The 26,342-nt window shown below is 54.3% G+C and overlaps 10 protein-coding genes across 10 annotated transcripts; 6 read left to right on the top strand and 4 right to left on the bottom strand.

Annotated features, from left to right (window-relative positions):
• Positions 1-22: 22 nt before the first annotated feature.
• Positions 23-459, top strand: N656DRAFT_203873 (uncharacterized protein). Its single transcript, XM_064808880.1, has one exon. It carries the CDS (start codon positions 130-132, stop codon positions 412-414), a length of 285 nt encoding a protein of 94 aa, XP_064668360.1. The 5' UTR covers positions 23-129; the 3' UTR covers positions 415-459.
• Positions 460-1,533: 1,074 nt separating this feature from the next.
• On the bottom strand, positions 1,534-2,934 carry N656DRAFT_713171 (uncharacterized protein; the record flags this gene model as incomplete). Its single annotated transcript, XM_064811875.1, has 5 exons — positions 1,534-1,641; positions 1,693-2,337; positions 2,392-2,470; positions 2,609-2,693; positions 2,790-2,934. 5 exons carry the CDS (start codon positions 2,932-2,934, stop codon positions 1,534-1,536), a joined length of 1,062 nt encoding a protein of 353 aa, XP_064668359.1.
• A 1,050-nt stretch (positions 2,935-3,984) lies between these two features.
• Positions 3,985-6,742, top strand: N656DRAFT_203471 (bifunctional 6-phosphofructo-2-kinase/fructose-2,6-bisphosphate 2-phosphatase). Its single transcript, XM_064808878.1, has 7 exons — positions 3,985-4,216; positions 4,433-4,624; positions 4,675-4,710; positions 4,761-5,028; positions 5,087-5,167; positions 5,217-5,819; positions 5,877-6,742. The coding sequence occupies exons 1-7, from the start codon at positions 4,203-4,205 to the stop codon at positions 6,306-6,308; spliced, it is 1,626 nt and encodes a 541-aa protein (XP_064668358.1). The 5' UTR covers positions 3,985-4,202; the 3' UTR covers positions 6,309-6,742.
• Position 6,743: 1 nt separating this feature from the next.
• N656DRAFT_203548 (NAD(P)-binding protein) lies at positions 6,744-8,249 on the top strand. Its single transcript, XM_064808879.1, has 4 exons — positions 6,744-7,169; positions 7,227-7,252; positions 7,328-7,780; positions 7,848-8,249. The coding sequence occupies exons 1-4, from the start codon at positions 6,985-6,987 to the stop codon at positions 8,135-8,137; spliced, it is 954 nt and encodes a 317-aa protein (XP_064668357.1). The 5' UTR covers positions 6,744-6,984; the 3' UTR covers positions 8,138-8,249.
• Positions 8,250-8,490: 241 nt separating this feature from the next.
• On the bottom strand, positions 8,491-9,497 carry N656DRAFT_799906 (ribonuclease H-like protein; the record flags this gene model as incomplete). Its single annotated transcript, XM_064817937.1, has 2 exons — positions 8,491-9,040; positions 9,094-9,497. 2 exons carry the CDS (start codon positions 9,495-9,497, stop codon positions 8,491-8,493), a joined length of 954 nt encoding a protein of 317 aa, XP_064668356.1.
• A 1,494-nt stretch (positions 9,498-10,991) lies between these two features.
• N656DRAFT_770072 (uncharacterized protein) lies at positions 10,992-12,869 on the top strand (the record flags this gene model as incomplete). Its single annotated transcript, XM_064813746.1, has 2 exons — positions 10,992-11,045; positions 11,097-12,869. The coding sequence occupies 2 exons, from the start codon at positions 10,992-10,994 to the stop codon at positions 12,867-12,869; spliced, it is 1,827 nt and encodes a 608-aa protein (XP_064668355.1).
• A 372-nt stretch (positions 12,870-13,241) lies between these two features.
• On the bottom strand, positions 13,242-14,696 carry N656DRAFT_781571 (putative farnesyl pyrophosphate protein). The gene is made up of 2 exons (XM_064815607.1): positions 14,470-14,696; positions 13,242-14,349 (listed from the first exon to the last, which is right to left on the bottom strand). Exons 1-2 carry the CDS (start codon positions 14,587-14,589, stop codon positions 13,426-13,428), a joined length of 1,044 nt encoding a protein of 347 aa, XP_064668354.1. The 5' UTR covers positions 14,590-14,696; the 3' UTR covers positions 13,242-13,425.
• A 587-nt stretch (positions 14,697-15,283) lies between these two features.
• Positions 15,284-17,394, top strand: N656DRAFT_713445 (TPR-like protein; the record flags this gene model as incomplete). Its single annotated transcript, XM_064811895.1, has 3 exons — positions 15,284-15,381; positions 15,442-16,123; positions 16,171-17,394. 3 exons carry the CDS (start codon positions 15,284-15,286, stop codon positions 17,392-17,394), a joined length of 2,004 nt encoding a protein of 667 aa, XP_064668353.1.
• Positions 17,395-18,763: 1,369 nt separating this feature from the next.
• N656DRAFT_713206 (DNase1 protein) lies at positions 18,764-19,243 on the top strand (the record flags this gene model as incomplete). The annotated part of the gene is made up of 1 exon (XM_064811877.1): positions 18,764-19,243. One exon carries the CDS (start codon positions 18,764-18,766, stop codon positions 19,241-19,243), a length of 480 nt encoding a protein of 159 aa, XP_064668352.1.
• Positions 19,244-22,241: 2,998 nt separating this feature from the next.
• On the bottom strand, positions 22,242-26,319 carry N656DRAFT_781567 (Vps54-domain-containing protein). Its single transcript, XM_064815606.1, has 3 exons — positions 25,831-26,319; positions 22,775-25,777; positions 22,242-22,717 (listed from the first exon to the last, which is right to left on the bottom strand). Exons 1-3 carry the CDS (start codon positions 25,917-25,919, stop codon positions 22,462-22,464), a joined length of 3,348 nt encoding a protein of 1,115 aa, XP_064668351.1. The 5' UTR covers positions 25,920-26,319; the 3' UTR covers positions 22,242-22,461.
• Positions 26,320-26,342: the final 23 nt, after the last annotated feature.

Below are 26,342 nucleotides of genomic sequence, written 5' to 3'. Positions count from 1 at the left end.
CTGTGTTTTCCTCTTGTTTTGGCGTGGTCGGGCGTTGGGTTCGGATCATGGCGTTTTGTCACGAATAGGCCTGATGATTTGTTTTCGGGAGGTTGGAGTAGTGAGTGCAAATGGCATCCAGCGACTATTATGTGGCAGAGACGGGTTAATGAAGAGGAAAGGAAGCATGTGGCAGCGGCAGCAGGCGGAGTGTATCATTGCATGGGAGCGATGATCTTTGTTGCAGTTTTTGCATTGTGGTGGATATACCAAAAGCCGGGAGCGGATGTAGGGTCGGTGGACTTGGAGGGAGTGGGAGCCAGGTTATATGATCTAAAAAGATGTACTCCATATGGGAGGAAGACTAGAGGCAGGGGCTTACAGCTCTGTCCCAGGGGACCACGACCCACGAACGGAAAAGGGGGGTGTTTGTGAATTATGACAGCCTTGGTCGTAACTAGAGCTCCTTTCTAGCTCGGTCACTGATCAATGGTAATGAGATGTTGTGACACTGGAAGCATCGGCTAATAGTTAGTCATCGGGAACAGTTTGTTTTCTGTACTTGCCTGCTTGCCTGTCGTCGGCCATCTGGTTATGCTCGTGCCTTTCTGGTAGAGGATAAAGGGAGGAAAAGTCGTTTGAGCGGCTCTGAACTGCGGCCCGAGCTGTTGGAGATCAAGTCAGCCACCATGGTAACGAGGTAGGCACAGTATACTGGTAGACTCAATTTCAGCTAGGTGGACATGATTCCAGACATCTCCATTGTTTTTTCCCATGCTATTCTACAGACGCTTCAATGCAACTTATATCTTACAGTGATGGCCCACCCCCATCGGTCGTCCATCCAATGGGTCCATAGCGGACGACGCGACGGTCAGCGTGAGACTCAGCAGAACCCTTCAGGTTGTTTTCTGTTTGCATGAAAACCCGGCCCTCTCTCCCTGTCTACAACCGCTACCACCCAAGACTCTTACTGGTCGGTCGGTCATGGACTGCACAAAAAGAAAAGAGATCCCCTTCTTTATCCCGAATTTCCCAATGACGCGCGAAAATGATATCTATAGTACACATCTGATTTCCCTCCCTTTTGCACATTCATCGTTGTGTCCCAGTCTCAGAGATAGCACCACTGGGTGAAACCTCCCATAGATGGCTGAAATATGGCCGGGAGGAGCAGCAGCGGCATAGGGAATGGGAACACAGGAGGGAAAATGTCTATCATTCGTTCAGGAGCCCGCCGGTGCTGTATGCAAAGACGCAGGCCCAACCGGCGCGCGAAAAGAGTTCATGATGATGGTCATGCTGGCTCTTGAAGTCGAGGCAGTTGACCGTGAGTTAAGAGGGATGGAATGAAAGGGGCGAGAACATGATCAGATAAAGCATGAGGAGAACATAGTGGTAGCGCTCGCGCTCGCGCTGTTGGGTGTCGGCCACGGAGTTAGCAGGGATTAGATTATGTGGCTGAGGGGCGGAGGCAGGGGGGACGGAGTCGGTAGGTGCAAGGATTGGACCTTGTGTCTCTGTAGTCCTGTCCTCGCGATGAATCTCTGTCCTCTAGAACGGGATGTTCATCGCAGGCTGAGCACCAAGGGCGTCCTGCTGCTCCTGAAGCTCCTCGCCACCAGCCTCGATGGAAATGCCAACTCCAATCTTGGCTTGTTGCTATTGAGCCAGTTAGCTTTGCGCTTCGTGGTTCGGCTGCATTATTCTTACCGTAACGTGGTCGACATCAGCAGCAAAAGTCATCATGACAGGAGCAGCGACCCGCTTCTCGAGAAGGCAGCTCAGTTTGCCCTTGGAATCAATCTGTGCCCGGAAAGTCGACATACGGAAGTCGTACTTTGCGCCGAACGTGGCGGTGCCGTCCTTCTGAGGCCCGCCCATCATAGCGGCGCCAGGATTAACTGAAAGAGTCATGTCAACGCCGGCTTGAACCTTATCGGACAAGCGTTGCCAGTACGAGGCGTTGAGGGCGCCCTGAGCCTGCAGCTGAGCGCTGGCAATCCAGTTGTCGGACTTGTACCTGGCAACGTACGAAACAGCCGTGTCCGGGCCCTGAGTAATGCCAGCGCGCTGCCAGACAGTTTCCAGACCCAAGGCAAGCTTCGGGGTGACCGACTGTAGGTACTGCCCGATGAAGATACCCGTCAATCCGCCCTCGAGGAAGGAAGGGTTAAGGGCCTTGATGGTGGCAGTGAAATCGGCGCCTGTGTACTCGTTCTCGAATTGGGCCATGTCTTGGCCTGTGCCGCCAGGTGCGATCTGGAATCGCGATTTTGTAACAAAAGAGTTGCTCCATCTCCAGTTGAATGTTGTGGAAAGGTTGCCTTGCTCGTCAATGTTTCCTTGCGCAAACATCTAGAACATTTGGTCAGATTGCTTCAATGACCGGCGCGGTTCATAAGTCCATACCTTGTTTGTACCATACAGGGCGGCGAAAGTGTAAGGGTTCAGCCTCTCGCCCATGGCGAATTGGTGGGATACTTGGAATCTTTGACTCTGAATCAGCACGGCGCGTTCGACTAAGGGGCAGCATATCTGGTAGGGGTTGCCGTGTCCATTTTCATCGGCATGGGCTACGTTTGTGAAGCGGCTTGCTCGACGTGATCATGGGATCGCAGAAACGTACAAAGGGCTGAGGCTGAAGGCCTTGGTAAGATCGGCCCGCAGGCCTTGGAACATCAAATTCGTGGTGAGAACATCGCGCTGGACCTCTGTGAAACTGAGAGTCAGTGATGTGGACGAGGTCTCAACTCAAAGGATCGATGACGATGCGAGAGTCCGCGAGCCATCTCCATGTCACGACATACCCTTTGCGACGTTCTCTACCAAACCAGGATTGGGCAGCCCCAGCTTTGCTCTCCGTTCTTGAAAGCCATTATAAACATCTGACAGCCCAGAGAAGAGACGGTTATTGCGCAGAAAAGCTAGCGACGTATCAGTGGCGGACGCCATGGCGACAGCAGTCATCGGCCGCGATCGTCGCGTGAAGTTTTGATCCTCGATCGCGCCGGCTTCAAAGGGTTAACTGTCGCTGGAATCGAAGCAGCCGATATTTGACCAGGTGTGATAATCAGGGGTGCCCTTGACCTGTTTTGGCGTCGCAGTCGCAGTCGATCGTGGGCTCTCGATGTGGGGGAAGGTTCAGCATTCGCTGGAGGTTACTCAATCCCATCGAATTGTCAAAGGAGCTGGGCCAAAAATTTCATGGTCAAAGTCGCCAGCCATGTTGGAAGGCCCAAGCGTCCTGTGGAGACACAAGCCATTGCCAACGGATCACCCGGTCCAGTGATGGAGGCGCCCGCCCATGACGTGCCGGAGCCGGGAAAACTAGCGACCGGTGTCGGCAGGACAGGCCCGATGGCCGCTTGGCTTCAATTCCTAGCACGACGATCCCCTGGATGGATAAGCGATAACGAAGGTGACCTAACGTCAACCTTAAAGTGATACCGATACTTAAAGTCTTTCGAGATGACTGTGATTCCGTGGGACCTGCAATGCTCTTAAAACATTACCTAGCTCAGAGATACCCAAGGCGAAGCAAGCAGTTGACGGCCCATCAGTCCTGCAACCCCTGAGTTTTGAACATGACGACCAGATTGCTATCTTGACACTCAAGCCGGCCCCTGTGAGTGTATTGGATCTGTATTGGGCTCCGCTGTGAGTGCATTGTGCGCCATCGCCACAAGCGGGACAAGACAAGTGATGCTTCGCCCGATCTAAGCCGAACCTCAACATCGAATTGCTCCCCCTTACAACGGCCCGGCTTGCTTTCACTGCAGCCATAACCCGCAACGCACCCGAATTCTCGGCGCCCCTGCACGTTAGTTTGCATGCAATAGCTGAAGGTGCAGCTTGAAGGTGTCCTTGCTCTCAAGTGGGGCCTTTGTCACACGACCTAACGGAGCTTCAAAAAGGGCTTGGTTGTGGCTTGTCATTCGGTCAAGTACCGGCGGTTGCACCGGAGACTCCGTGTTGTTCTGCCGACTGCCCGCCGACTGCCGGGGGTCTAGTAGGAAGGACTGCCGAGACTTTTGAATATCACGCAACTTGGAGGCCTTTGGTTTTCTCTTTCTCACAACCACTGACCTCCAAGTGCTTTTTGGGCACACAAGGGAGACACATCCCGCTTCAACCTTTCAGCTACTGCAGCGTGAGGGTGCTACTCTATAACGACACCTAGGACGGTCTCCTCAAGCGTCTTCGGACGAACCGTCTGAAAGATGGACACTCTCCTGTAAGCCGCACCCTCCAGAATTCTATTTTCGTTGTGGAATTGTCGTCTTCCCCAAATTGTCCAAGATTTCTACCGAAGATCGCCTTGCCGTCATGCCGATGGGTTGCGTCAGGATGATGATGCTTCGGACCCTTCAGTGGGGAGATTGCTCTTCCCCGATGACTTGATCGCACAAGACAGCATACATGCCTTTTCATTCACTAACAACTGAGAAAGTACCGCTGAGATTGCGGCCAACGCGCCGCGCTACCGCCGCAAAAGCTCGACTTTCATCGATGGCATCCACGATGTCCCCGACGACCAGGGCAATATGGCCCCAGCCCAGCTCTACAGCACCATGTCCGGCAGGCTGTTCCACTCCGGCAGGATTGCCATCGTCATGGTTGGCCTTCCAGCTCGTGGGAAGACGTAAGGACCCTTGTCATCGTTTCGTCGCTGTTGGCTGACTTCAGGCCCAGTCATATTTGTGTCTCAATGGCTCGATATCTTTCGTGGTAGGTTAGGTCTGTACCATCCTGGTCTGCTGGGTGCTGACCAACGCCAGGCTTGGTGTGAAGACGCGCATCTTCCATCTGGGCGACTACCGCCGCGCCACCGTCGGTCAGGGAGGCCATGTTCCACAGGACTACTTTTACCCAAATGCATCCCCGGCTTCACTGATGCTCCGCCAGAAGATCCTTAAGAAGTGCAGGGAGGACATCTACGCCTGGTTGAACCATGAGAACGGCCAAGTCGCTATCTACGACGCGGTCAATCCCACCGCGAGCGGTCGCCGAGCCCTCGCCAAGGAGTTTGCCAAACATGATGTCCAGGTGAGTCTGTCATCAGTAAAGATGAAGAAAGAATGCTTGCTAACATGGGCTATGGTAGACCCTGTTCATTGAGTCGTATGTCGACGACCAAGAGATCCTTAAGGAGAATGCTCGAAACGTCAAAATCTCCTCCCCTGACGTGAGTAATCGCTAGCAATCCTGGAGGACTGAAAAACTAAATGTCGCAGTTCCATGGCATGGATCCCGACGAGGCAGCCAAGCGCTATCTTAAGAGGATTGAGACCAAGATTCCTGTCTTCGAGACCATGCAAGAAGAGGAGCTGAACTACGTCAAGATGATCAACGCCGGTCAGGCCTTTTACTACAACAACGTCAGCTTCAACTACTTGTCTCACAGGATTGTCTTCTACTTGACCAACCTGCATATCAAGTCGCGCACCACCTTCTTCGTCCGCGCCGGCCCTGCTACTGAAGAGGACTCGTATAAGGCCGACGCGCCTCTCTCCGAGGAGGGCTTGGAGTATGCAGACAAGATGACTGAGACGCTTCTCAAGCACCGGGAGCAGGAGCGCCAGGAGAGGATCGACCGCGGCGGCCCCGACATTCCGTTGCGGCCCCTGACAGTCTGGACCTCGACGAGACTCCGTACCATCCAGACGGGTGAGCCTCTGAGGCGCATGGGCTACAAAGTCCGACAGCGGTCCCAGATGAGCCAGATCAATCCAGGCGTTTGCGAGAAGCTGTCTGAGCGGGCTATTCGTCTCCTGTATCCCGAGGAAGTGGAGAAGCATGAGCTGGATCCATACCACCATCGCTATCCCCGCGCAGAGGTATGGCAGCCATCTGTTTACCCCTTTGTTCCCCCGCAAACGAGCTAACGGATCTAGTCGTATCATGACCTCGCTGTCCGACTTGAACCCATCATTCTTGAACTGGAGCGTGAGCAGAATGACCTCTTGATCATCGCTCATGAGAGTGTGTTGCGCGTCCTGTATGCATACTTGATGCATTGCAGCACAATGGATATCCCCAAGCTCAAGTTCCCTCGTGATGAGATCATCGAGATCATCCCTGCGGCATACCAGAACGAGGCCAAGCGAATTCACATTCCGGGACTCGATTCAAAAATGATCCCAGGTTCCCCGGAGGATATCCGGATCCCGGTGCCCGGCGGCGAGCCTACTAACGGCCAGCTTCCGCCGATTCCCGGCATGAGCAGCCCCGCCGAGCCTGCTGAGGCACCTGCGACACGCCCTCCTCAGAAGATCATTAACAGTGCCAAGGAGATGGTGTCTGATAAGGTGGCGGACGAGGACTGAGTGGAATGAGAAAAAGGGACTTCTCAAACACTCCCTTGAGGCGTGGTGCCAGATTGACTTACAGCGTTGGTTCGGTTATTCAGCTGCAATTACCCCGTATTGACCAGATATTGGTTGCGACAAACGGGCATACTCAACTTACCGCTCTTCTTTGCTTTGAACTACCTACTCCTGTTTCCCGTCATGGCCGTCAACCCGGCCTCACCATTCTACACCCTCAGTTGCGGCTGACTGCTCGGGTAGTCATGGCATTGGGATTGGGCGCTCGTAGAAGGTTTCACAGTGGAAAAAGATGGGACATCAAGCGGGTCAGTTTCCATGATTATGCTCAATTCCAGAAAACGGAGAGCGAGAGATGTTCCCTTTCTTACTATCAAGATCCGTTAGAGAAAATACAAAAGTCTTTCTCCACTGAAGTGAGTGTCCCTGTCCGATGCGTTGGAGCTGTATGATTGCACGAACATCGCCGAGGTACTGTACGTACAGTACGGAGGTTTGCACCCTAACCCTGAAGTATGACGTCGTGAAGAGCTGTGGACATTGGGGTAACTCCCCGCATTGAGCGGGTATTACTGCGCTAATAAGGGGTTGGGTGACTTGGGTTGCCCCGCGATCAGCCCTACGGACCTGAACCACTCACTTGGGTCCTGTGGTAGATACATAGACCCTGCCCATCATGGCTAGCAAAACAGCTCTCGTCACCGGCGGCACAGGCTTTTTGGGACGGCAGGTTGTTAAGAGGTTTGCCTCAAACAACTGGAATGCCAAAGGCACCGGCTTCTCTCGCGCCGATGGCACGTCAATCCTCAAGGTTGACCTCGCCAAAGGTGAGGAGATTGAGAGAGCGTTAGACGAGCAGAAGTGAGCCACAACTTACCTTCAACTAAGACGACGAATAGCTCTAACCTCCATGATTATGTTCAGACCACAGGTCGTCGTCCACTGTTAGCCCTTTCCCCCAGCATATCCCATTCCCTCCCCTATCCTTACCTTACCCATCTAACACTCCCTCCCTTCAGGCGCCGCGAACCGCTTTCCGGACAAAGTCGACAAAGACCCCGAGGGCACACGGGTAGTCAACGTCGAAGCGTCCAGAACCCTCGCGCGGCTCTGTGCGCAACGTTCCATCCTCCTCATTTACATCTCGACCGACTACGTCTTTAGCGGCAGACCAGGGGAGGCGCCGTACGAGGCCGACGCCGAGACGGGGCCGACCAACCTCTACGGGCAGACCAAGCTGGACGGCGAGCGTGCCGTCCTGGACGAGTTCAAGGCCGCCGGCAAGGAAGGATTTGGTGTGGTGCTTCGAGTACCGGTGCTCTACGGCCCGGCTGAATCTAATGCCGAGAGCGCGGTCAATGTGCTCATGGACTCAGTGCAGAAGGCGCAGAAGGAGGGGGTTAAGATTAGTATGGACCATTGGGCGCTGAGGTACCCTACGAATACAGAGGATGTGGCGAGGGTTTGTTATGGTGAGTCTTTCATGGTTTGTGCCAAGGGACTGCTTTGCTAATGATACTTGCTCGGTGATAGATGTAGCTGTTCGGTATCTTGAGGCAGAGGATAAAGCGTCCCTGCCAAAGGTGCTCCAGTTCTCCAGCGAGGACAAGTACACCAAGTACGAGATTTGCCAGCTCTTTGGTGAGATCATGGGCTTGCCGATTGATCGGATTGAGCCGAATACGGCGGGCAACGATCCCAACGCCAGTGTGCAAAGGCCCTACGACTGCCATCTCAGCACCAAGGCGCTAAGGGAGCTAGGCATCGAGGTTTGGACGCAGGATTTTGTTGGCTGGTGGAGGCGGGAGTGTCGGGCATTTCGACATTAATTCTCATGTGTATGTGCAGCTTGTCGGAGTACATGTACGAAGTACTTGTACATCATATCCAAAGATCGTCCATTTTGACCCGGGATGAGTCGATCTGATGCCCAGCTACGACCCTCGCGCGCTACATTGCGTCACCAAGCTGAGCACTCCTTGCACTGACTTCCAGCGATCCCTTGGGATGATCCATAACATGGGTTGGCTTGCATCGTTGCTTTTGTACATTCATGCCGATGTTAACTCATCAAACTGTGCTACCAAATGAAATTGTTAGGTCCCTCAGCTGGAATAAGATCTGCGAGACAGGATCGAACGATCTCGTAGGTGGTAGAACGAGTCGTATCACCACCCCTAATCTAGCAGTTAAGCCCTATAACTTGTGCCCACTCATCAGGTGCATCGAACTGAGCGGCAGCCTCCTGCGCAGCTGCATCAGCAGTTGCGTTGAACGCTCTCGGAATATGCCAGAACTCAACAGCCATCCCTTCACCCTGGTATCGTTCAATCTCACCCAGCAGCGCCTCCCACAGATCCCTATTCTTGACCCCAGTTCCTTTGGATGTTTTCCAGCCATTCTCGACCCACGTCTTTGCCCAATTTGTGGAACCCTCAACCACATACTCGGAATCGGTGGCGAAGACAATGGTGTGGAACCCCTCACCCGGCCAGTATCGGAAACCCAGGGCTGCGATGACAGCACGGAGCTCCGCCCGGTTGCTACTCTGAATGCCGTCGTCGCCAAAAGGCCCCTTCTTCTCCAGGCGGCCGGAGGCTACAAGTCGCTTTCCCGAAGGAGTCAGTCCATGCCAGAAAGCCCAGCCAGCCTTTGGGTTCGGTTGGCCGTTGTTCAAACATGCACCATCAGTGCGAATGAGGCCTTTGCCGGGATCGTTGGGCAGGGTGTATCTGATACACTATATTAGCTAGTACAACTTGCCATAAGCTATGCGTTTACTTACCTAGTGACAAGCCCATGGTCCCTCAGCCTAGAGAATAACTTAGAAGGAATCGTTAAAGCCGATGGTGGGATGAACTTGGTGGGAAAAGCCCGACCGGAACCTCGTCTCAAGTTATGGCCCATGAGATGATTGAGACCGGGGTGAATTCGAAATGTTCTCTTCAAGTAGTCTTCATCCTCATTGTCCTCATTCTCGTCGTCCTCACCCTCGTCGGTCTTGAACTCGTCGATATCGAACCCGTCAATCTCGAACTCGTCGTCCTCGTCATCGTCGTCCCCATTGGTAACGCTGAAGTCGACGTAGCATTCCCAGCAGCATACCAGACCATGGGGACCGCACACCAGCCGGCCGTCGGGGAGTTCACAGGGACCCTCATCATCGCTGCTGCTTTCGCCCAGCGGCATTAGCCCTTGGGCTAGGTACCACCCACGGCGCATGGATTTGGCTTGTGATGCTGTGTAGATAGCGAATTGTGATGTGCTTTGTGAGCTATGAAGTGAAAATGTGTGGCGGGTGAAGGTAGGGAAAAGGTTCCGCGTTGATGGCAACAAACTTTCAACTTACCTACGAGTAGTAATTAGTCCTAGAAGTCATGAAAGGCAGGATCGAGTACAGTGAGGAAGTCAAGACTGCTGGTGAAGGACCGTTCGAGGTCCTCAAGTGACCGTTGTTAAGGTGGAGCCATGACGGTGACCCTTTCCCAGGAAAGGGCAACATATGAACGTTGCCTGAGGGAAACGTCAACCACAGCTTGTTTGATACTGCCTGGCTGAAAAGTAGCTGGCTTCATCTTCATATGCAGATTCGTGTTTGTGCATGAGGATTTGCTTGAAACCTTCTAGGGAATGCAACGGGCCTGCAATCATGATCTCCACAACATCTGATTGCTGCAGTATCCACATTTAGGGACCCTGAATCCGCTGTCCGACCCCAAACTGTGCCCACCCGATCTCTTGGTCCCGATCAGCACATGCAAGGGACTGCTTGGTACAGTACTGTACATACTACGTGTACCTGGATGACGGAGAAGGGTCCGGGCAATGGCTGTGGCCACAATCACCACCAATGCATCGCCGGCGCTTTGAAGACTGGCCGTGCCCATGCCCATGCTTAGACTTACGAACGGATTGGAGAGACATGCAGCTCTAGCCGACGGCTTAGTGCAGTCGACTCAATGTCCTAGCAGCTCGCCCGGTTCGCCGGCACGGACACCGGCCGAAAATGATACGACTAACGTTAGACCTCTCTCCGTGAGCACGCGGTGTGGCATCCGTTCCCCATTCCAAGTTGTGCCGCTCTAATGTGTTGAGAAAGACGGGGCAAATCGATGACAATATTGATGCTACTATCAACCCGTCACATGCCGCTATAAATTGGTTGTTTCATCGTTTCGTCGAACACCAACCCTCGCCGCACCTGGACTTTCCCGAAAAGCTTGTTTTGCTGTCTCACAGGACCCCTGCTCCGCCTTCCTTCCTCAGTTAATACATACTGAGGTGGTGCGCCCATCGTCGTCGGTTCTCTGCTCCACTTCGTTCGTTCACCCATCTCAGTATCCAGAGCGGGGGTATCATCAGCACCAGCATCCCCTTCAACTGAATCAGCAACATCAGCTGCAACGGAACCAAGGGACCGGAGAGTGGCTCAGAGACCATCAAGAGGCCAAAGCTCGGCCTAGGCTGTGGCACGGGAGGAAGTCGAAACCGACAGGATTCTGCCCAACGACGAGGAAGTTAGACAAACGCCTCATTGAACCGGCAGAGTCGTCCGACTCGTCTCCAGAAATGCTTGACTTTTTAAGCCGGCAATTTATGAGGACGTCCGTCAATGATCAGTCCAGCTCAACAGCGGGAGCTTCTGGCTTTGTCCAGCCCGCGGCCTCGGCCCCTGACTCCAAGATGGCGCCCGCTTTTATGGACGCTCCGCGCGCCGCAAGCAATTCCGCTGATAGGGTGGGTCAATACCAAGTGAAGCCGGATCGGCTTGTGCTAATCGCATTGCAGTCGGTAGCCGTACGATGCAGAGGAATCGTTGTCAATATCACGGTCACTAAGACCACCACTGCCCAGGACGTTCTGCAGGCCTGCTCTTATGAGATGGAAAAGATGTCGCGGCATATGAATCCCGACGCCAATGTCCTCATAGAACCACTGTCTAACTCGGGTGTTGAAAGACGGCTGCGGCGCTACGAACTGGTCTGCGACGTCATGAACTCTTGGGAGGACGACTCACAATACAAATTGATGGTTTCGCCTGGCTCCCCTGAGACTGACAAGGAACTAGACCTTGGCAACGTCCCCAGGACACCATCGGCGCCGGACGGCTTTTCCATTGCCCTCTACCACTCTCAGCGGCCGGGGAAATGGACCAAGTGCTACATCGTCTTGTACCAGAGCGGACAGATGCTCGCATCAAAAAAGCCGGATCCTGGGCGCTCTGACAAGCATGTGGTGACATTATGTCACCTCTCCGACTACGATATATATTCACCGACAGAAGCCCATATGCGGAAGGTTTTGAAGCCTCCCAAGAAGTACTGCTACGCCGTCAAAAGCCAGCAAAGATCAGCCCTTTTCGTCAACAACAGCAACTATGTGCACTTTTTCTGCACCGATGACCGCGAGGCGGCACAGCGGTTCCATTCGCTCGTGCACGGCTGGCGAAGCTGGTACCTGGTGAACAGGAAACTGAACCTGCGATCAGCGGTGGAGCGGCGCCCCCAGAAGTACAATGAAGATTCTGGTTATAAGAGTGCCCCGATCGACTTTGAATCTACGCCGCCCGCCTCCCCGAAGCACTACCCAATTCCACCCTTGCCGGTCGTACCAGCAGCTTATCTCAAAGAAAACAAGTCCGCGTTCGCCGCCAACGGGTTGCTCGGCGACAGATACGACAAGCGCAAAGCACAGGCTATAAATAACGGGTCCGAGCAGAAGATGGCCCAGGAAGCCGACCCTTTCACAGACGGCCCTAGCCTGCTGAACAGCCGTACAGCTCCCTCCGCAACCCCTGCATATCCGACAACCAGCCGGCCGCGGACATCATCCGGATCCGACGGGCCAGTGACAACAATGCCCAACATTAACAGGGCAAAGGACCAATCATTTTCTGTACACAGTCCACAGCGACAAGCACAACGCCCCGTATACCCTACTTCTCCCCCCACTCGCCGGCCAAGCACCTCGTCACGACCGCCCTCGATCGCGCCTTCTCGAGCCCCATCCATCCGCGAGCGGCCGCAACAGCAACAACAGCCGCTCGTCGACCTAACGCCCACCTTTGTCGAGCCTCCCCAATGGTCGCGTGAGGGCCGCGGCAGGGGAGTGCGCGTCACGGACGGAAAGCCCCTCGTCGACCTGGCAACGAACCCTGTTCTGCCGCCAAGCAGCACGGCGGCCAGGCTCCTTAAGGAGAGCCCTCCACAAAACCTCATTCGCCGCGCCGAGGCCGGCAGCAGCAGCAGCAGTAACGGCGCCTCCAATACCAAACCAGCCACCCTTATGCAGCAATACGAGCTCCGCGAGCAGCAGAAGAGAAGGAGGGGCGCCACTGTTACCAACGGGTCTGGATCCGGGATTGGGCTTGGGTCTTCTGGTTTGGTCTCTAGGTCTAGGTCAGTCCGGAGTACTGCTGGTGGCGCTACAGCCATGAGCAGAGGCGCCATGGCCGCGGCGGAGGCGGATCTGCAGTCCCGAGGGAGGGTCATGGGGGTTGGCGAGCTGGACAGGGGGAGGGTGAGGGAACGGCGGAGAAGTGTTGACAACCGAGAGAGATGATTTCTCCTTCGGGCTCATGGGCTTTGTTCTTTGTATCATGGCTGGTGTGGATGCTCTTCTTCTGCATGCTTGGATGAGCCTGTTGTGGGGCCTAGGCCTGGTAATCGGTGTGCTATTATTTGGTTACGACTCCTTACACGATGAATGTCTATGGGGCATGAGGTTATGGTATTATTATGATTGGCAGTCCCTATGTATGAGAGGGGTGTTAGGGACAAAACAGGAGAGCTCAGCGCTGATAGACGTCAAGGGTATGGGATTCCGATGGGGCATGCTCTTATCTTTCCTTTCGCATTAGTGTATTAGGCAGTCAACTTGCAGCGGTCTTGGTCCCGACTACACTACGGGTACTCTCATCTCATGAATTCAGAGTCGCATGCGTTTTCAAGCCGTCTATTCGCAAGGATGGCTAAATGGGTATTATTAGGCTTACAAGAGGTTTGCTAGACAAAAACATCTGTTTGTTCTCCCTGGCAAAGAGTGATATTGTGTTGAACAGAACATTGCCAGAGAATACGGTCGAGTGCGGTTCGCCGGACACTGATACCAGAGTCAATCATTTGCTGCGCTTGTAGATCTTGGCCAGGAAGGCCTCAAAGACGCCCTTCTTCAGGCCCTGGGTTTCGTCGACCTGGTCAATGAGGCTGCGGATCTCGCCAACGCGCTTCTCCTCGTAGTCCTTGTACCGCTGCTCAAGCTGGAGCTCGTCGTACAGCTTCTTGACGGCCGCCTCCTTGTCCTTGTCCTTGCGGCCATAATTCTCCTCAAGAACCTTGCGCTGCTCGGGCGTCGCGATGGCGAGCGCCTGGTTCACAAGCCACGAGCACTTGTTGTCCATGATGTCGGTGCCGATCTTGCCAATGTGCTCGGGCAGGCCAAAGTTGTCAAGGTAGTCGTCCTGGATCTGGAAGTACTCGCCAAGCGGGATCAAAATGTCCTCGGCCTGCTTGAGGTTCTGCGGGGTGGCAAGGTCGAGCATGTACAGCGCGAGGGCCACGGGCAGGTAGAAGCTGTAGTAGGCCGTCTTGTAGATGACGATGAAGCGGTACTTTTCCATGCTGAAGTTGTCCAGGTCGACCTTGTCCTCGGGCGCCGTCAGCAGGTCGCACAGCTGGCCGATCTCGGTCTGGAACGTGACCTCGTGGAACAGCTCGAGCAGATCGACGTAGCGCGGGTGGTTGCGGAAGTACTTTTTGAGGAGCGAGTAGAGCGCCGCCTCGAGCATGAAGGCGTCGTTGATGGCGATCATGCCGACGCCCTCCTGGCGGTACCAGCATGGCTTTCCCCGCCGGGTGATACTGCTGTCCATGATGTCGTCCGAAACGAGGAAGAAGGCCTGCAGGAGCTCGGTGCACCACCCCAGCGTCGCCGCCTTGAAGTACTCGTCCTCGGTCAGGGGCCGGCCGAGCAGCAATGAGGCCGAGTCCGGCACCGACATGCCGCGGTTGCACTTCCCGCCTACCGCATTGGTCTCGAGGGACTGGAGGGGAGTAGAGGAGCGGTTAGCGGGGGTCCTTCTTCTGTCTCTTTGTTCACAGTGGAAGGGGGTGAGGGTGGTTGGCGCCGACGCCAGACATCAGCATCGTCCTGCAACACTCACCTGCTTGTACCAGTCAAGCGCCTTCTGCGGAAGATTGTAGGACTTGGCATGCTCGAGGAGAGCCGCCTCCAGCTTGGGGAAGACGGACTCAAATTCCTTCAGGGTTGTTTTTTGCGCCATCTTTCCCGTCTTGTTGTTGGCTTTCCGGACAACACTAGCACTGGGTAGTTAAGGTGCCGTAGAGTAAGGACGGGACGAGCTCAATTGGATCAAAACAAAAAGAATGAGAGGAACAGGCGGCAGGAAAGGGGGGAAAGTGTCGGTTGGTGCACCCGTGTCACTTTGTACCTATTGTACCTTCTTCGTGGACGGCGACTATTTGGGCAATCGCCGGCCAGGGTGCCGCATTCGGTGGATTAGGAGACGGCGCAAACAATGCCCCTCATTTTCGTTCCGATTCATGGTGGGGCTTCAGGGATGTTAGGACCCCTGCGGGCGGTGAGACAGCTGACAAGAAAGGTGGGGTCTCGTCTGGCTGGCAGAATTAAAGCTTCCGCCAAGGTTGCAGCGCGTCACCCCTGTCCACAGTACATTTGAAGCGATCAGACGCGAAGACATCAGATCCCTTGATTTCATCTTATGATGTAGTTGAGACATTCCATGTCAGCAATGACACCCGTGAGGCGCATCGTCATGTCGCAGCAAGCTTCGAACACCACATGGTCACCATTTCTTGCTTAATTCAACTAGTTGCACGGTCATGCCCATGTAGCGACAGGATAACGTGCGAAATCCTACCCCTGACTTTCTGAGCTACAGCGATTCCACAGTTCGCGACAGCACATATCCATCATCACGTGCGCAGTAGCACACCATGGTGCTTTCAGCAAGAGACTCTTTGCAGCTCAGAGATGCCCTGCAGGTAGCAGTGGTGAAATGCTCCGAGAGATGTCTTTATCAATCGGCGAAATGGTGCGCCCCGTGATGCCTCAGTCCAGCGTTGAAATGAGGCGGCTAACCCTCCCCTCACAGGGCCGCTGAGTTGCTCGACGCCCTCCCAGAGCCAGAATCCGACGATTCAAAACAGCCAGCGTCGGCCTCTTTGGGAGATAGTGTGCATCCAGCCTTCGCCCCGAACCCCGATCCCGTTGAAGCCGCCCTGGAGGCGCAAGAACTCGGCCGGTACCTACTCGCAAAGTCGTATTTCGACTGCAAGGAGTTTGATAGATGCGCTGCTGTGTTTCTCCCCGAATCTGTCTTGGCTGGACTCCTGTCAACCAAGCCGACCGATGGCGCTTCACCCGACGGCAAAGGAAAGGGCAAGGCGAGTGCTGCGCGGGCGTCCGAACCGCCCCTGCCCCAGGTCAGCCAGAAGAGTTTGTTTCTGGCCCTATACGCAAAAGTCATATCGGGAGAGAAGCGCAAGGACGAGGACTGCGAGATGATTATGGGGCCACAGGATTTGGGATCCGTCACAAACAAGCAGCTGCTGCTCGTCAACCGCTTTCTCGCCAGATGGTTTGCCGAACGACAGGCTGATGACGGCACTTTGCCTCCCAGCCAAGGCTTTCTCGAGTATCTATACGGCATGGTTTTGGTGAAAGAGAAGAATGACAGCCTGGGGTTGGAATATCTAATGCAGAGCGTCCATTTATTCCCATGGAACTGGGGCGCTTGGCTTGAGATTACCAATCTGGTTGCTAGAGTCGAGCAGGTGAGCGAGTCCTTGGCCCCTTTTCTGGTCTGACTGACCCTTTGCAGCTCAACAAAATCGCGCCTCACCTTCCGCAAAACATCATGTCCTTTATCTTCCACGCCAATACCGCAGTTAGCCTCTACCAGCAGGGTCAAGACCTTGCCGCGTCCATAAATGACCTCCTTGGCATCTTCCCCACCTCCTCTTTCCTCCTAACCTGCAAAGCACTGCTATGCTACCACTCAAAAGATTTACTTTCGGCCGAGCAAGAGTTTAGCAATTTGTTGGCCCTCCACCCGCATCGACTTGATGCTCTCGATCACTACTCGAACATTCTATACGTGCTAAATATGAGACCAAAACTGGCTTTCCTTGCTCACCTTTGTGCCAGCATCGACAAGTTCCGGCCGGAATCCTGCGTGGTGATTGGGAACTATTACTCACTGCTCTCACTCCACGAGAAGGCTGTCCAGTACTTCCGTCGGGCGCTCACCTTGGACCGTTCATGTTTGTCGGCCTGGACGCTCATGGGTCACGAATATGTCGAGCTCAAGAACACGCACGCGGCTATCGAGTCGTATCGCCGAGCCGTCGACGTTAACCGAAAAGACTACCGTGCTTGGTACGGCCTCGGCCAGACGTATGAGGTATTGGAAATGCACGCATATGCGCTGTGGTACTACAAGAAAGCCGCCGGTCTGAGACCCTGGGACGGGAAAATGTGGCAGGCTGTCGGTTCGTGTCTGCAGAAGATGGGCCGCGATCGAGACGGTATCAAGGCGCTTAAACGAGCCCTGCTAGCCGACAGCTACTACGACTCGACAGCGAGCAGTTTTGGCAGCGCCGGCACGGTCGACCGGATGGCCCAGATGGACCCGGACGTATTGCTGCAAATCGCCACCATGTACGACCGCCTCGACGAGGAGGAAGAAGCCAAGGCATATATGGAGCTCTGCTTGGCGCAGGAAGACGGAGGGGCGGACGCCGACGAGGGTGGTGGCCTGGGAGATTCTGTCGTTATCCACCACGATTCTCCCGGCGGCGCGGGCTCGGATGGGGAAGGTGAAGGGGCCGAAAAAGCCGGCGGCCACGAAGGGACCGGAGTAACGTTTGCCACGAGCAAAGCACGCATGTGGCTTGCCAGGTATGCCATGCGAAACGAGGACTACGAAACGGCCAACCGTCTTGCGATGGAGCTTTGCCAGGACGGCGTCGAGGTTGAGGAGGCCAAGGCACTCATGCGCGAAGCCCGTTCGAGGATGGAGATGTCAGACGTTATGGGGCGCTAGAAACCGCGGTATCTGTCTGGCAGGAGAACCTCGGATAGGGAGTCCTCAAAGTCTGCAAGCGGGGGCGGAGCCTGGGATATGCAGAAACATGTGAGGCAGAGGAATCGCCGCCTTTGACCGCGGTGGTTATACCGCCCGTAGGGACTCTGATGCGGTGAAACTAGGGCGGGAAGCGAACGCAAGCCGGAGGAGGTCAAATGCTCAGGCCCCTAGGGACCTGCCGTCTAAGTGACCCGACCAGAAATGGCAGTGGGAGACTGCAGTCACTCTCACGTCTCGACCAATCTCACACCTGACCTCTTACTCAGCCCGCAACCAAGCCACCCCGAGGTGTGTTCTGGTCACAGCGCGCCGATCTGGGATGGCTTGTGGGAGCTATCTGGGTTATTATTGAACAGCTCAAAAGTTAGGACAAGAAGAATATCCGTCAGTTGGACTCTGGACCCCTGAACACACCATGTACTCGGGCTCATTGCCGATAGCTAGCAGAGTATAGACGTTTGACTAAGGGGAGCCAATTCTAGGTTCAATTCCACTGCATTAGATGATGAGAGCGAAGTTAGAGGGCCAAAGTGTGTGCTAGGGTGATAAAGGGGTTGTGGTTGTACCATGTGGAGAGAGTATATGCCTGTATGGTGGGCAGCAATTAGGGACGTGGTGATAAACAGCAACACTGTTTTATTGTTGTTTCCAATGAAGGGTCGCATAAGTAAGCCCTGCGATCCACGGAGGAGATATGTTACCCCTGAACAGTCAGTATGTTCGCTCACAAGTACTCCCAACCGACTGCGCGTATATTGTTCCTCGGCCTAGGTTCTCTTTCTGGTTGCCAAGACCAGGACAGTATTGTTTTCTGTTCAGGATGGTGTTCGCGGCCTGATCTGCACATGTCAAACAAAGCCCTCAACCCGTTGCATGGCATCGGACTGGATAGAACAATCTCCAGTTACTCGCACAATTCCACGATTCCGGAACAGAACTACTATTCCGACTTACAAGAGACCAGAGGTTGTCCCTATGTCAGAACGCCTTTGTGCTTTCCTTCACCGTCCCAGGTCGGTGTGTTCATGACTCTTGTCCATCAGCGAAAGCCCAAGTCAACAACTTCACTGTTCTTCGGGTGTGATTAACATACAGACTGAATGTCTAGGAACAAACCGCCTGCTGGAACATCATGAGGCTGTTGGTGAAGGTTCATGGCCAGCAAGAAATGCAGTATATTACGACATTCCTTTCCCTCCTTCAGGCTTCCTGTCTTCATTCTCATCAACACTCTCAACACTCAGTCCGTCTCATTCTCAACAAGCGCAGACTGAGCAGCAAACTCTCACTTTTTTTTCCACACACAGCAACCACAATGGTCTTCTCCATGAAGAGCATTCTCCTTGTAACCGGGGCGGCTACGCTGGCCTCGGCTGCGAGCGTCACCTTCGTGTCCCAGGACAACCTGGGCAGGACCGTGAATTTTACCAGAAACCCTGGAATCGCGACCCCTGGCCCGGTCCATGTTCCCGCCGGCGGGCGCGTTCGCGTCGAATTCCAGCACAACTGGGAAGGCAACGGGTTCGCTGTTGTTGACGGCCGCCCGGTCAAGCCGGGAATGCTGATGGAGGTCTCCTTCAACCAGGGCGGTGGAATCACCTACTTTGATGTTTCCGCCATCGTGGACCCCAATGACCACGACGGAGTCCATCTCATGTACCCTGCCGGCTCGGGCACTCCCAACTCTGGCGGCGTCATCTTCCCGTGTGACAATGCCTATTACCAGCCCGATGATCGCCAGACTAAGGCGACATACGAGCAGGACCTGATTGTCACCCTGCATACTAACCGCGGCCCTGGCCGCTAAGGGATGACACGAAAGTGAGCCGAGGGAGCAGCGGGAGTACTAAATACTCCTTGCTGCAAGGATCTCGGCGCTTTCTTTGCCCACTCTCCCCTACCCCCTACCCTCACTGTTAGCGACTCAATGCTAACCACCAGACTGATAGCCTTCACCAATAAATAACTTCCCAAAAGGATATTGACCAAGCCACGAACAAAGTGAATATTGACTGACCTATAATGGTTACCCCTGAACATTGCCGCAGTGTGACCTTGCGGCACCTTAGTAAGTAGTTTGAATTATGCCCCCGACGACAGGCAGACCAAGGCCATCACCGAGACGGACTTCACTTGCACGCTGCACCCCAACCGCGGCCTCAGCCGTTGGCGAGAGCGCAGCAAGCAGCAGGAGTAAGCTCCATACGGAATATAGGTGAAGAGAGGCGAGTCCGCGAATCCGAAATTGGTCATGGCCGGCTGTTCTGACGGCGGCATACTCCAAGAAGCTCGGTTCTCTCCTTGTAAGGCCAGTTCTTTCCCTATTCACTACTCACAGTCAGCAAGTCATGCTGACTACAGATTGCCCAGGCAGATGATAAATATATCACCAAAACCATAAGTATTACCCATACCCCTAACAGAATGAATTCCTTACTGACCTATAACGTAGATTGCCCCTGAGCAATACAACTGTAAAATTGACCTTCCGCAATCACACTAAGCAAGGTAGTTCCATTTAGGCATATATATAGTTGTGTATGGTTGTATATGATGTGTAGGTAAGGTGGGACCACTCGACGAGTCGACAACTGACAAAGTCATACGGTACCTAGCTTCATTCTCGTCTCGTGATGTTGCTGCGGTTGTTGACAGCTTTCAAGCATGAGATGCCTCGTCGAAGTACACCAAATCGGGCTTGAACATGCCTCGGAAGTGATTGCTTGCTGCAACGGGAGACGATGCGATGAAATTGGCATTAGCGAGGTATCTCGGCCTCAGGAGTACACCAGCCGACGGAAGAGGTCTACTACATAGAACTGCCATGACTTCGTTGCTGACGCTGAGGTCCTGGATAGCCATGTTGAGCTCTTCTCGGCCCTCACTTGTGTGTATCATCCCGCTATTCGGATGGATGCTTTGCTCACGATCCCTATCCCACGCGTGAAGGCTTGCAGCAGCTTTGTTCCGAGGTGGCTCTGGATGTTGGCGGAACGTCTGTCCCCTCCTCATACACGGTGGAAGCGGCGTCATATAGTCAACGGATATGTCCCGCCACGGCGCGAACGGTACTGGCAAAGGTTTAGGGAACCCTGGTGGCGACGATCTCGGGGTCTTCGTCTTTTCGCATAGGGCGCAGGCCCGGCTGTATTTCCTGACTGCCAGGCTCATGCCCGGCCACCAGTACCACCGGTTGACCAAGTCGGCCGTCTTCACTCTTCCCGGGTGGCCTCCGGGCTTCGAGGCGTGGATCTTATGGATCAATTGAAGATGGAGCCTCTCATCCTCCGGGTCAATGATCAGCCGTTCTCGGTAGTATGCCCTTCCTGCCACCGCTCGGCACTCCGCGAACGGTATCTTCAGCGCCTTTTTAGCGTTTTCGGCCACATTCTTGCTTCCGGGTTTGACAGCTTGTCTTGGGCTTGCGTGTCTCTTAAACTCCTGAACTCCTGCGTAGACCGGTCTCGCTCGATGATTGTGGGAATCTCAAAAGTGTTGTTGAGGGAAGAAGAGGAGGGACTGTGGCCAGGAGGATGTGCTTAGAAATATAGGTGGTGACGGCGTTTGTCCAGTGGAAGAGGACGACAGAGCCGTAAGGCTCAGAGGCCCTAGCAACCATGATCGATCTGTTCAAGAGCCATAAGACGAAAGATATAGTAACTGACGTCTGCCGTACTTCAACAGGAACACGGCATGGTTCGGATTCATAAGGTCTTGCTGTAAGTCCGGTCGAGGTGGTATGCGAGAGTTCGACTCTTGAGACAGAGATGAGATATATATAGAATCACAACCCAAAGAGAGTTAACTCGTCTTGTATTGGTTCTTTTGTGTGGATGAAGGGAATACTACAGCACTGCAACAGGGTGGCCTACTTAAGCCTTAAAATCAAGGAGGTGTGGGCCGGCTGTCAAACGGCCAGATACGAAGCAAACGAAAGAGCAAACGGCCAGACAAAAGGATATGAAAGCTGAAGGTTTTACATGACGTGTGTCTTGGTTCTCAAAGGGAGTCCTTAGTCCTAGGAATAAGAGAGGTTCCTCAGGAAGAGCTATGTTTCTGTCAGTATCCATACTTCGGAACTGCACAACAACGTTGTCTCATGTACTCTTATATAGCTGCATATCACGATCAGTCCATGAGATGTTCCTTGAGGAAAATTCCGCTTGGCTGCAGGAAGTTGCGATCAATCTTCGATCAACTTGTTTCATGAGCTGCACAACGAGATCGCGCATCTTTGTGCTGGCGGCCGACTTCTCATCCCCTCTCAGGTTTGGTTGCCGCTGCTGCTCAGGATGGCCCCGTAACTCGTCCTGGTGAGCCAGGATACTACTGCCATGTCTGGCAGTGCAGTGAAGATTGTGAACATCCAGAAGGTTTGAGGATTGCGGGGGGGAAGGGGTGTTTGGTGGGGGGGTGGGGGTTTATGCTGGCGCGAAACAGTAAAGGATGGGTTGAACTTGCTCCTGCCGTAGGCATCCGGGTCATAGGACAGCAAGAGCGAGACGCGGAGGACCTTGGCGACAGACCAGCGAATGATTCGTCGTTCATGATTGCGTTTTTGAGGGGACAAGAACATCGCAGGGCCACAATTCTCTGGGTTTCCAGCAGAAGGATCAAAAGAAGGGGCGACTCTGACAGCCTACACCCACTTAGTGACATTCATCAAACTGACATCTCTAGCTCGATATCTGCCATCTCGATCGTATACCAGGCTCAATTGACAGCGCCCATCTGAGAGGGAATTCTCAACAACAGCTTATCGCTCATAGACTACCGGTACTCTGTTATGTAGTGCACGTAACATGATCAGAACTTGAAGCGTGGTTTGATGGTATCTATACGTAAGCAGCCCTAGGTTGTAAGGGTCGATCGCAGTGCGTCCGCCCCTAGGCTCTCTAGACGTCAACGCTAATCCATTCGGAATATTCAAACCACATATCCATCTATACCGCCATCGTCGAATTATATCATTTCATCCAGGACGATCCCCAAACCCAGCCGTCAACACCAGTCATTGCAATTCCGTTACGCCTTGCTGCTGTCGCTGGTATCTTCACTCTTCTCCGTGGCTTTAACTACCGCTTGTGCCTCCAACGCCGCTCGCTCCTCTCCTGACTTTTCCCCGTTCTCCTCTTTTGGTGAGGGCATTGGCGGTGGCGGCGCTGGAACCGGTGTCGTAACCTCTTTGCTTCTGACAACTTTCATCAGATGGTCACCCGCGTCTTCAAATCCTTCGATCTTTTCCAGTCGAGACTGGAAGTATCCGACATCGCGCAGCATCCTGCTTCATGTCAGCATCTGGCCAGTCTCAAAAAATAGCTGAGATAGAAGAGCGTACCTTTCCCGACTTTGCTCGGTTTTGAGCTCCACCCCTCTGTATGCAGCACCAAACGTGTCCTTGTAGTTCCTGAACACGGGTACCATGATCAACCCCACTGTGCTCTCGGGGAGATGCTTGGTCAGGTTACGATGCAATGTTGTGGTCTCTTTGACCAGTGTCTCCATGTACTCATTCGTGCCGTTGGCGGCTTCTTGATTCCAGTCCAGCGCCTTCAGTTTCTTCGCTCCGGCGAGAGCTCTCCCAGTCATGATTTCCACAAGTTTATCGTAGATGCTGTTCTGGTGCTCCTGAAGAGCACGTCTGACCTTATCGTACTCGCCCATGACGGTTGATACTGTAGCTCCCGTGCCGCAGTGTCGCCGGACGAATTCTCGGACGTGAGGAATAATCGCCGCCATGAACGCCAAGGCCTGTGATGCCAACGCAAGATGCTTTGCCGTGATGTTTTTGAGCCCAGCAGATATCCTTGCTCCCGCGCCAAGGATGAGCTGTGTGCAGCGCGAGTTGAAGAGCTGGACATATGCAACGAGGGATGCTGATATCTCCGCCGTCATGGATGGTATGGCCGTCATGAGATGCAAGAAGCGAGCGATTCCATGCATACACAAAATCGCAGATTCGGGAAGCAGGAAGCTTTCCGAATCCACCACAGCACTCCGCGTTTTGGCCTTGCCACTACCGTTCGTCTGCGCCGCTGGCGCATCGACATCAACCTCCTTATCCGTATCGGCCTCCTCATAGGGAATCCATATCTGAGTCCCCTCGGCCCAAGTGGCAGCATCTCTAGTGCTCCCTTCCAGTATGCGGTTGAGGAGTTCGGCGTCTTTATCGCCAAAGTCGGCAGAATTCCACTGGTCCGAATCCATACCTTGTGCGAGCTTCTGGTTTTCGGCGTCCCCATGTATTTGGATGAAGTCCTTGATGTGGCCGTTGACAACGGTCTTTAGTGTAGTTCCACTGCGCCCCGAGATGGCCTCACACTCGTTGGCGAAGTGCAGATTCAGCGTAAAATACCGGAGGAACCAGATGAGACCCAGCCGCTTGCTCTGTTCTGATCGCACCCGCAATACCTTGACAATCTTCTCTTGGGCAACGTCAACAGCTTGACCCAGGAGATTAGCAAGGTCAACGACCCGATGAATCTCTTCCTGAGCCTCCTGGGCAGCGCCTGTAATTTGCCTCGCTGTGGGGCTGAATGGAGGTGACTTGAGCGGAGGGGATCGAAGCCCGTCGGGACTTGAAGGCTCGCCGATAGAGCTCGCAACATCTAACAAGACCTTCACTTGGGTGCTTAGTCTTCTCAGCGTTTCGGTTACGCCTATGTATATCTTCGTCAAAAGCTCATCAGCCTCTCGTGGCTCTAATGCCCGCAGATTCCGAGCCAAGGTTATGGACCTCTCCTGCTGGGAGCGCTGTCTACCGCCGGTCCTAGTTGATGTGGACATGAGGGATTCATTGTCGTCGTCATCGGAGCTTGGGAGAGGCTGTCGGATAATGTTTCTAATCTCTCGAAGTGCTGCTTCGCGATATGCATTTGCCGCGGCTGTGAGATACTTTGCACGCTGTAAGCCGGTTAGGCTCGCCAACAACTCTGTCCTTATCACATCTGTTGCCGCCATGTATGCAGGGAATGCCGACGGTTCGCGGCTGTGTGTCCCCCGAGCGCGCATCGAAGCACTACTCCAGCGCATTAGAACCTCCTGGTGGGATACCCGCTCAACGTGGGTTCGAAGGTCCGTGAGTAACGTGCTGATGAACCTCGCTTCAAATGTTTTCCCGATCCGGAGTCGGAGCGTGTCCAGATCGCTGTTAACGCCCTGGAGGGCGGTAGCTCCTCTCAGGTCCCTTAGCCGCGTTCCCGCGTGGCTGTCGTCTGATGCCTCACCGGCAATGAGCCTCTCAAGGGCGTCAATATGGTCCAGGGCTTCGTTGACATCCCCGGCATCGACCAATGACTCGCAGACGGCGACGCCGTCAACGATCTCTCTTAGTTGCATGACGGCATCATGTAACTGCTTGACATTTTCTCTCTTGCGACGCTGGTGAACAATATTCAAGCCGCCCGTGGCGATCTCTTCATCCAAATCTTTTAGCTCCTTTCTCAGTGCCTTTATTCTCTCTACCGAGTCAGCAGCTTCCGAGTGCAACTCTCGTAGAGAGCCAAGGGCGGTGAAGAAAGTAGTTGACGCCGTCGATATGGACTGGATGAGATGCATCTCAACGGTATCCATGTACCAGGATAGCTTTTCCTGCAGGATGGCGTTCGTTGCCAGTGCTTTGCGAGGTGCGGCGGCTTGGCCATTGGATGCACCCTTCTCATCGCTGCCCTGTGTCGGTCGCACCACCTCGGATCGCTCACTGACCACATCGAATATGCGGGGATTCTCCAGGTGGAAGTCTTCATCAAAGTATACGGCGGGAATCGTCGACAGCGGTGGAGGTCCCTGCGTCACTCCTCTCCTAGTACGCGAATTCGAAGGGCGCGGAGTCGTGGCCGCTTCTATTGACGACAGAGAGGTGATGGACGCGGTCGAGGTCCGCCTCGATGACAAACCGGGGCGTTTACCCGGTCGCAAGTGGCTCTCGTCGGGGGCATCGGAGAGCTCATCGGTCTTGGAGGCTCGACGAAACAGGCTGCTTGTTGCTTGGTCTTCATCGGCCTGGATCCGACGCAGCTGCTCATACAAGGCGCCGACTTGGGACAAATAGGGGTTGAATTCGGACGGCTCAACGTGCGGAATGTTAGTGAGTGGTACTGGGGGTATGTCTCGCGCTGTCGGAGGCTTGTGGGCGCTTGAGGCGGGCGCAGAGGTGTGTGGAAGCAGACCAGTCCGCACTATGGGCGGCTGCAGCAAGGTTGAAATGGCATTTTGACCCGATTCGAGGACGGCGTTTGTCCACCCTCCCGAGGGGTCCAGTGAGCCTCCTATCGAGTAAATGGAGCTGGCAGTCGAGCCTCGTCGCTGATGGGCGGGACGCGGTGGGCTATGTGGCCCTTTCCTTGAAGCTGTTAACATTGACAGCGTCATAACGGACACAACATTGATGCGCACCCGTGAAAGGGGAAGTCGCCCCGGTGACCTGCGGATACTGTCGACGACAGGCTATCCACAGACTTGCGCGTCCCTGTATTGGAGAACATGATGCCTCACCCTCCCCGGCCAAACGCCCGAATCCCAAGGATTACTCGAGACCCATCCAGGTCGCAATACGGACAGAACCGAGCTAAGTCGCGCGACTCTTGCTATGAAGCTGACTGAGGCCGCTGTTACCGAGGTATCATCGCTCGAGCGCGCCCGTAGGATCAGGGGGAACAAGAGGTGCTCGATCGTTGCTGTGGACGAGTACAGCTTGTTCGCCTTCGGGAGCGCTGGCTAGGTCTGCAAGCAATATGTAGGAATGTCTGGCCTTTCCTGCGTAGGGCTTGCAGCTGCTATCGGTACTGGTCTGGATTCAGCGGGAAGGAACAATGAATCTCGGGTTGGTCGCTGCTACGCGGCCGATCCCTTGTGTGTTCAGTACATTGGTACCTGGCTAGCTTCATCCCTACCCGGTAGCTGCATGC

The sequence above is a fragment of the Canariomyces notabilis genome, assembly GCF_033297395.1.
Source record: "Canariomyces notabilis strain CBS 508.74 unplaced genomic scaffold N656scaffold_18, whole genome shotgun sequence".
In the NCBI taxonomy this organism is placed as follows: domain Eukaryota; kingdom Fungi; phylum Ascomycota; class Sordariomycetes; order Sordariales; family Chaetomiaceae; genus Canariomyces; species Canariomyces notabilis.
The sequence above is the reverse complement of the archived record's forward strand: the minus strand, read 5'-3'. Positions and strand labels throughout refer to the sequence as shown.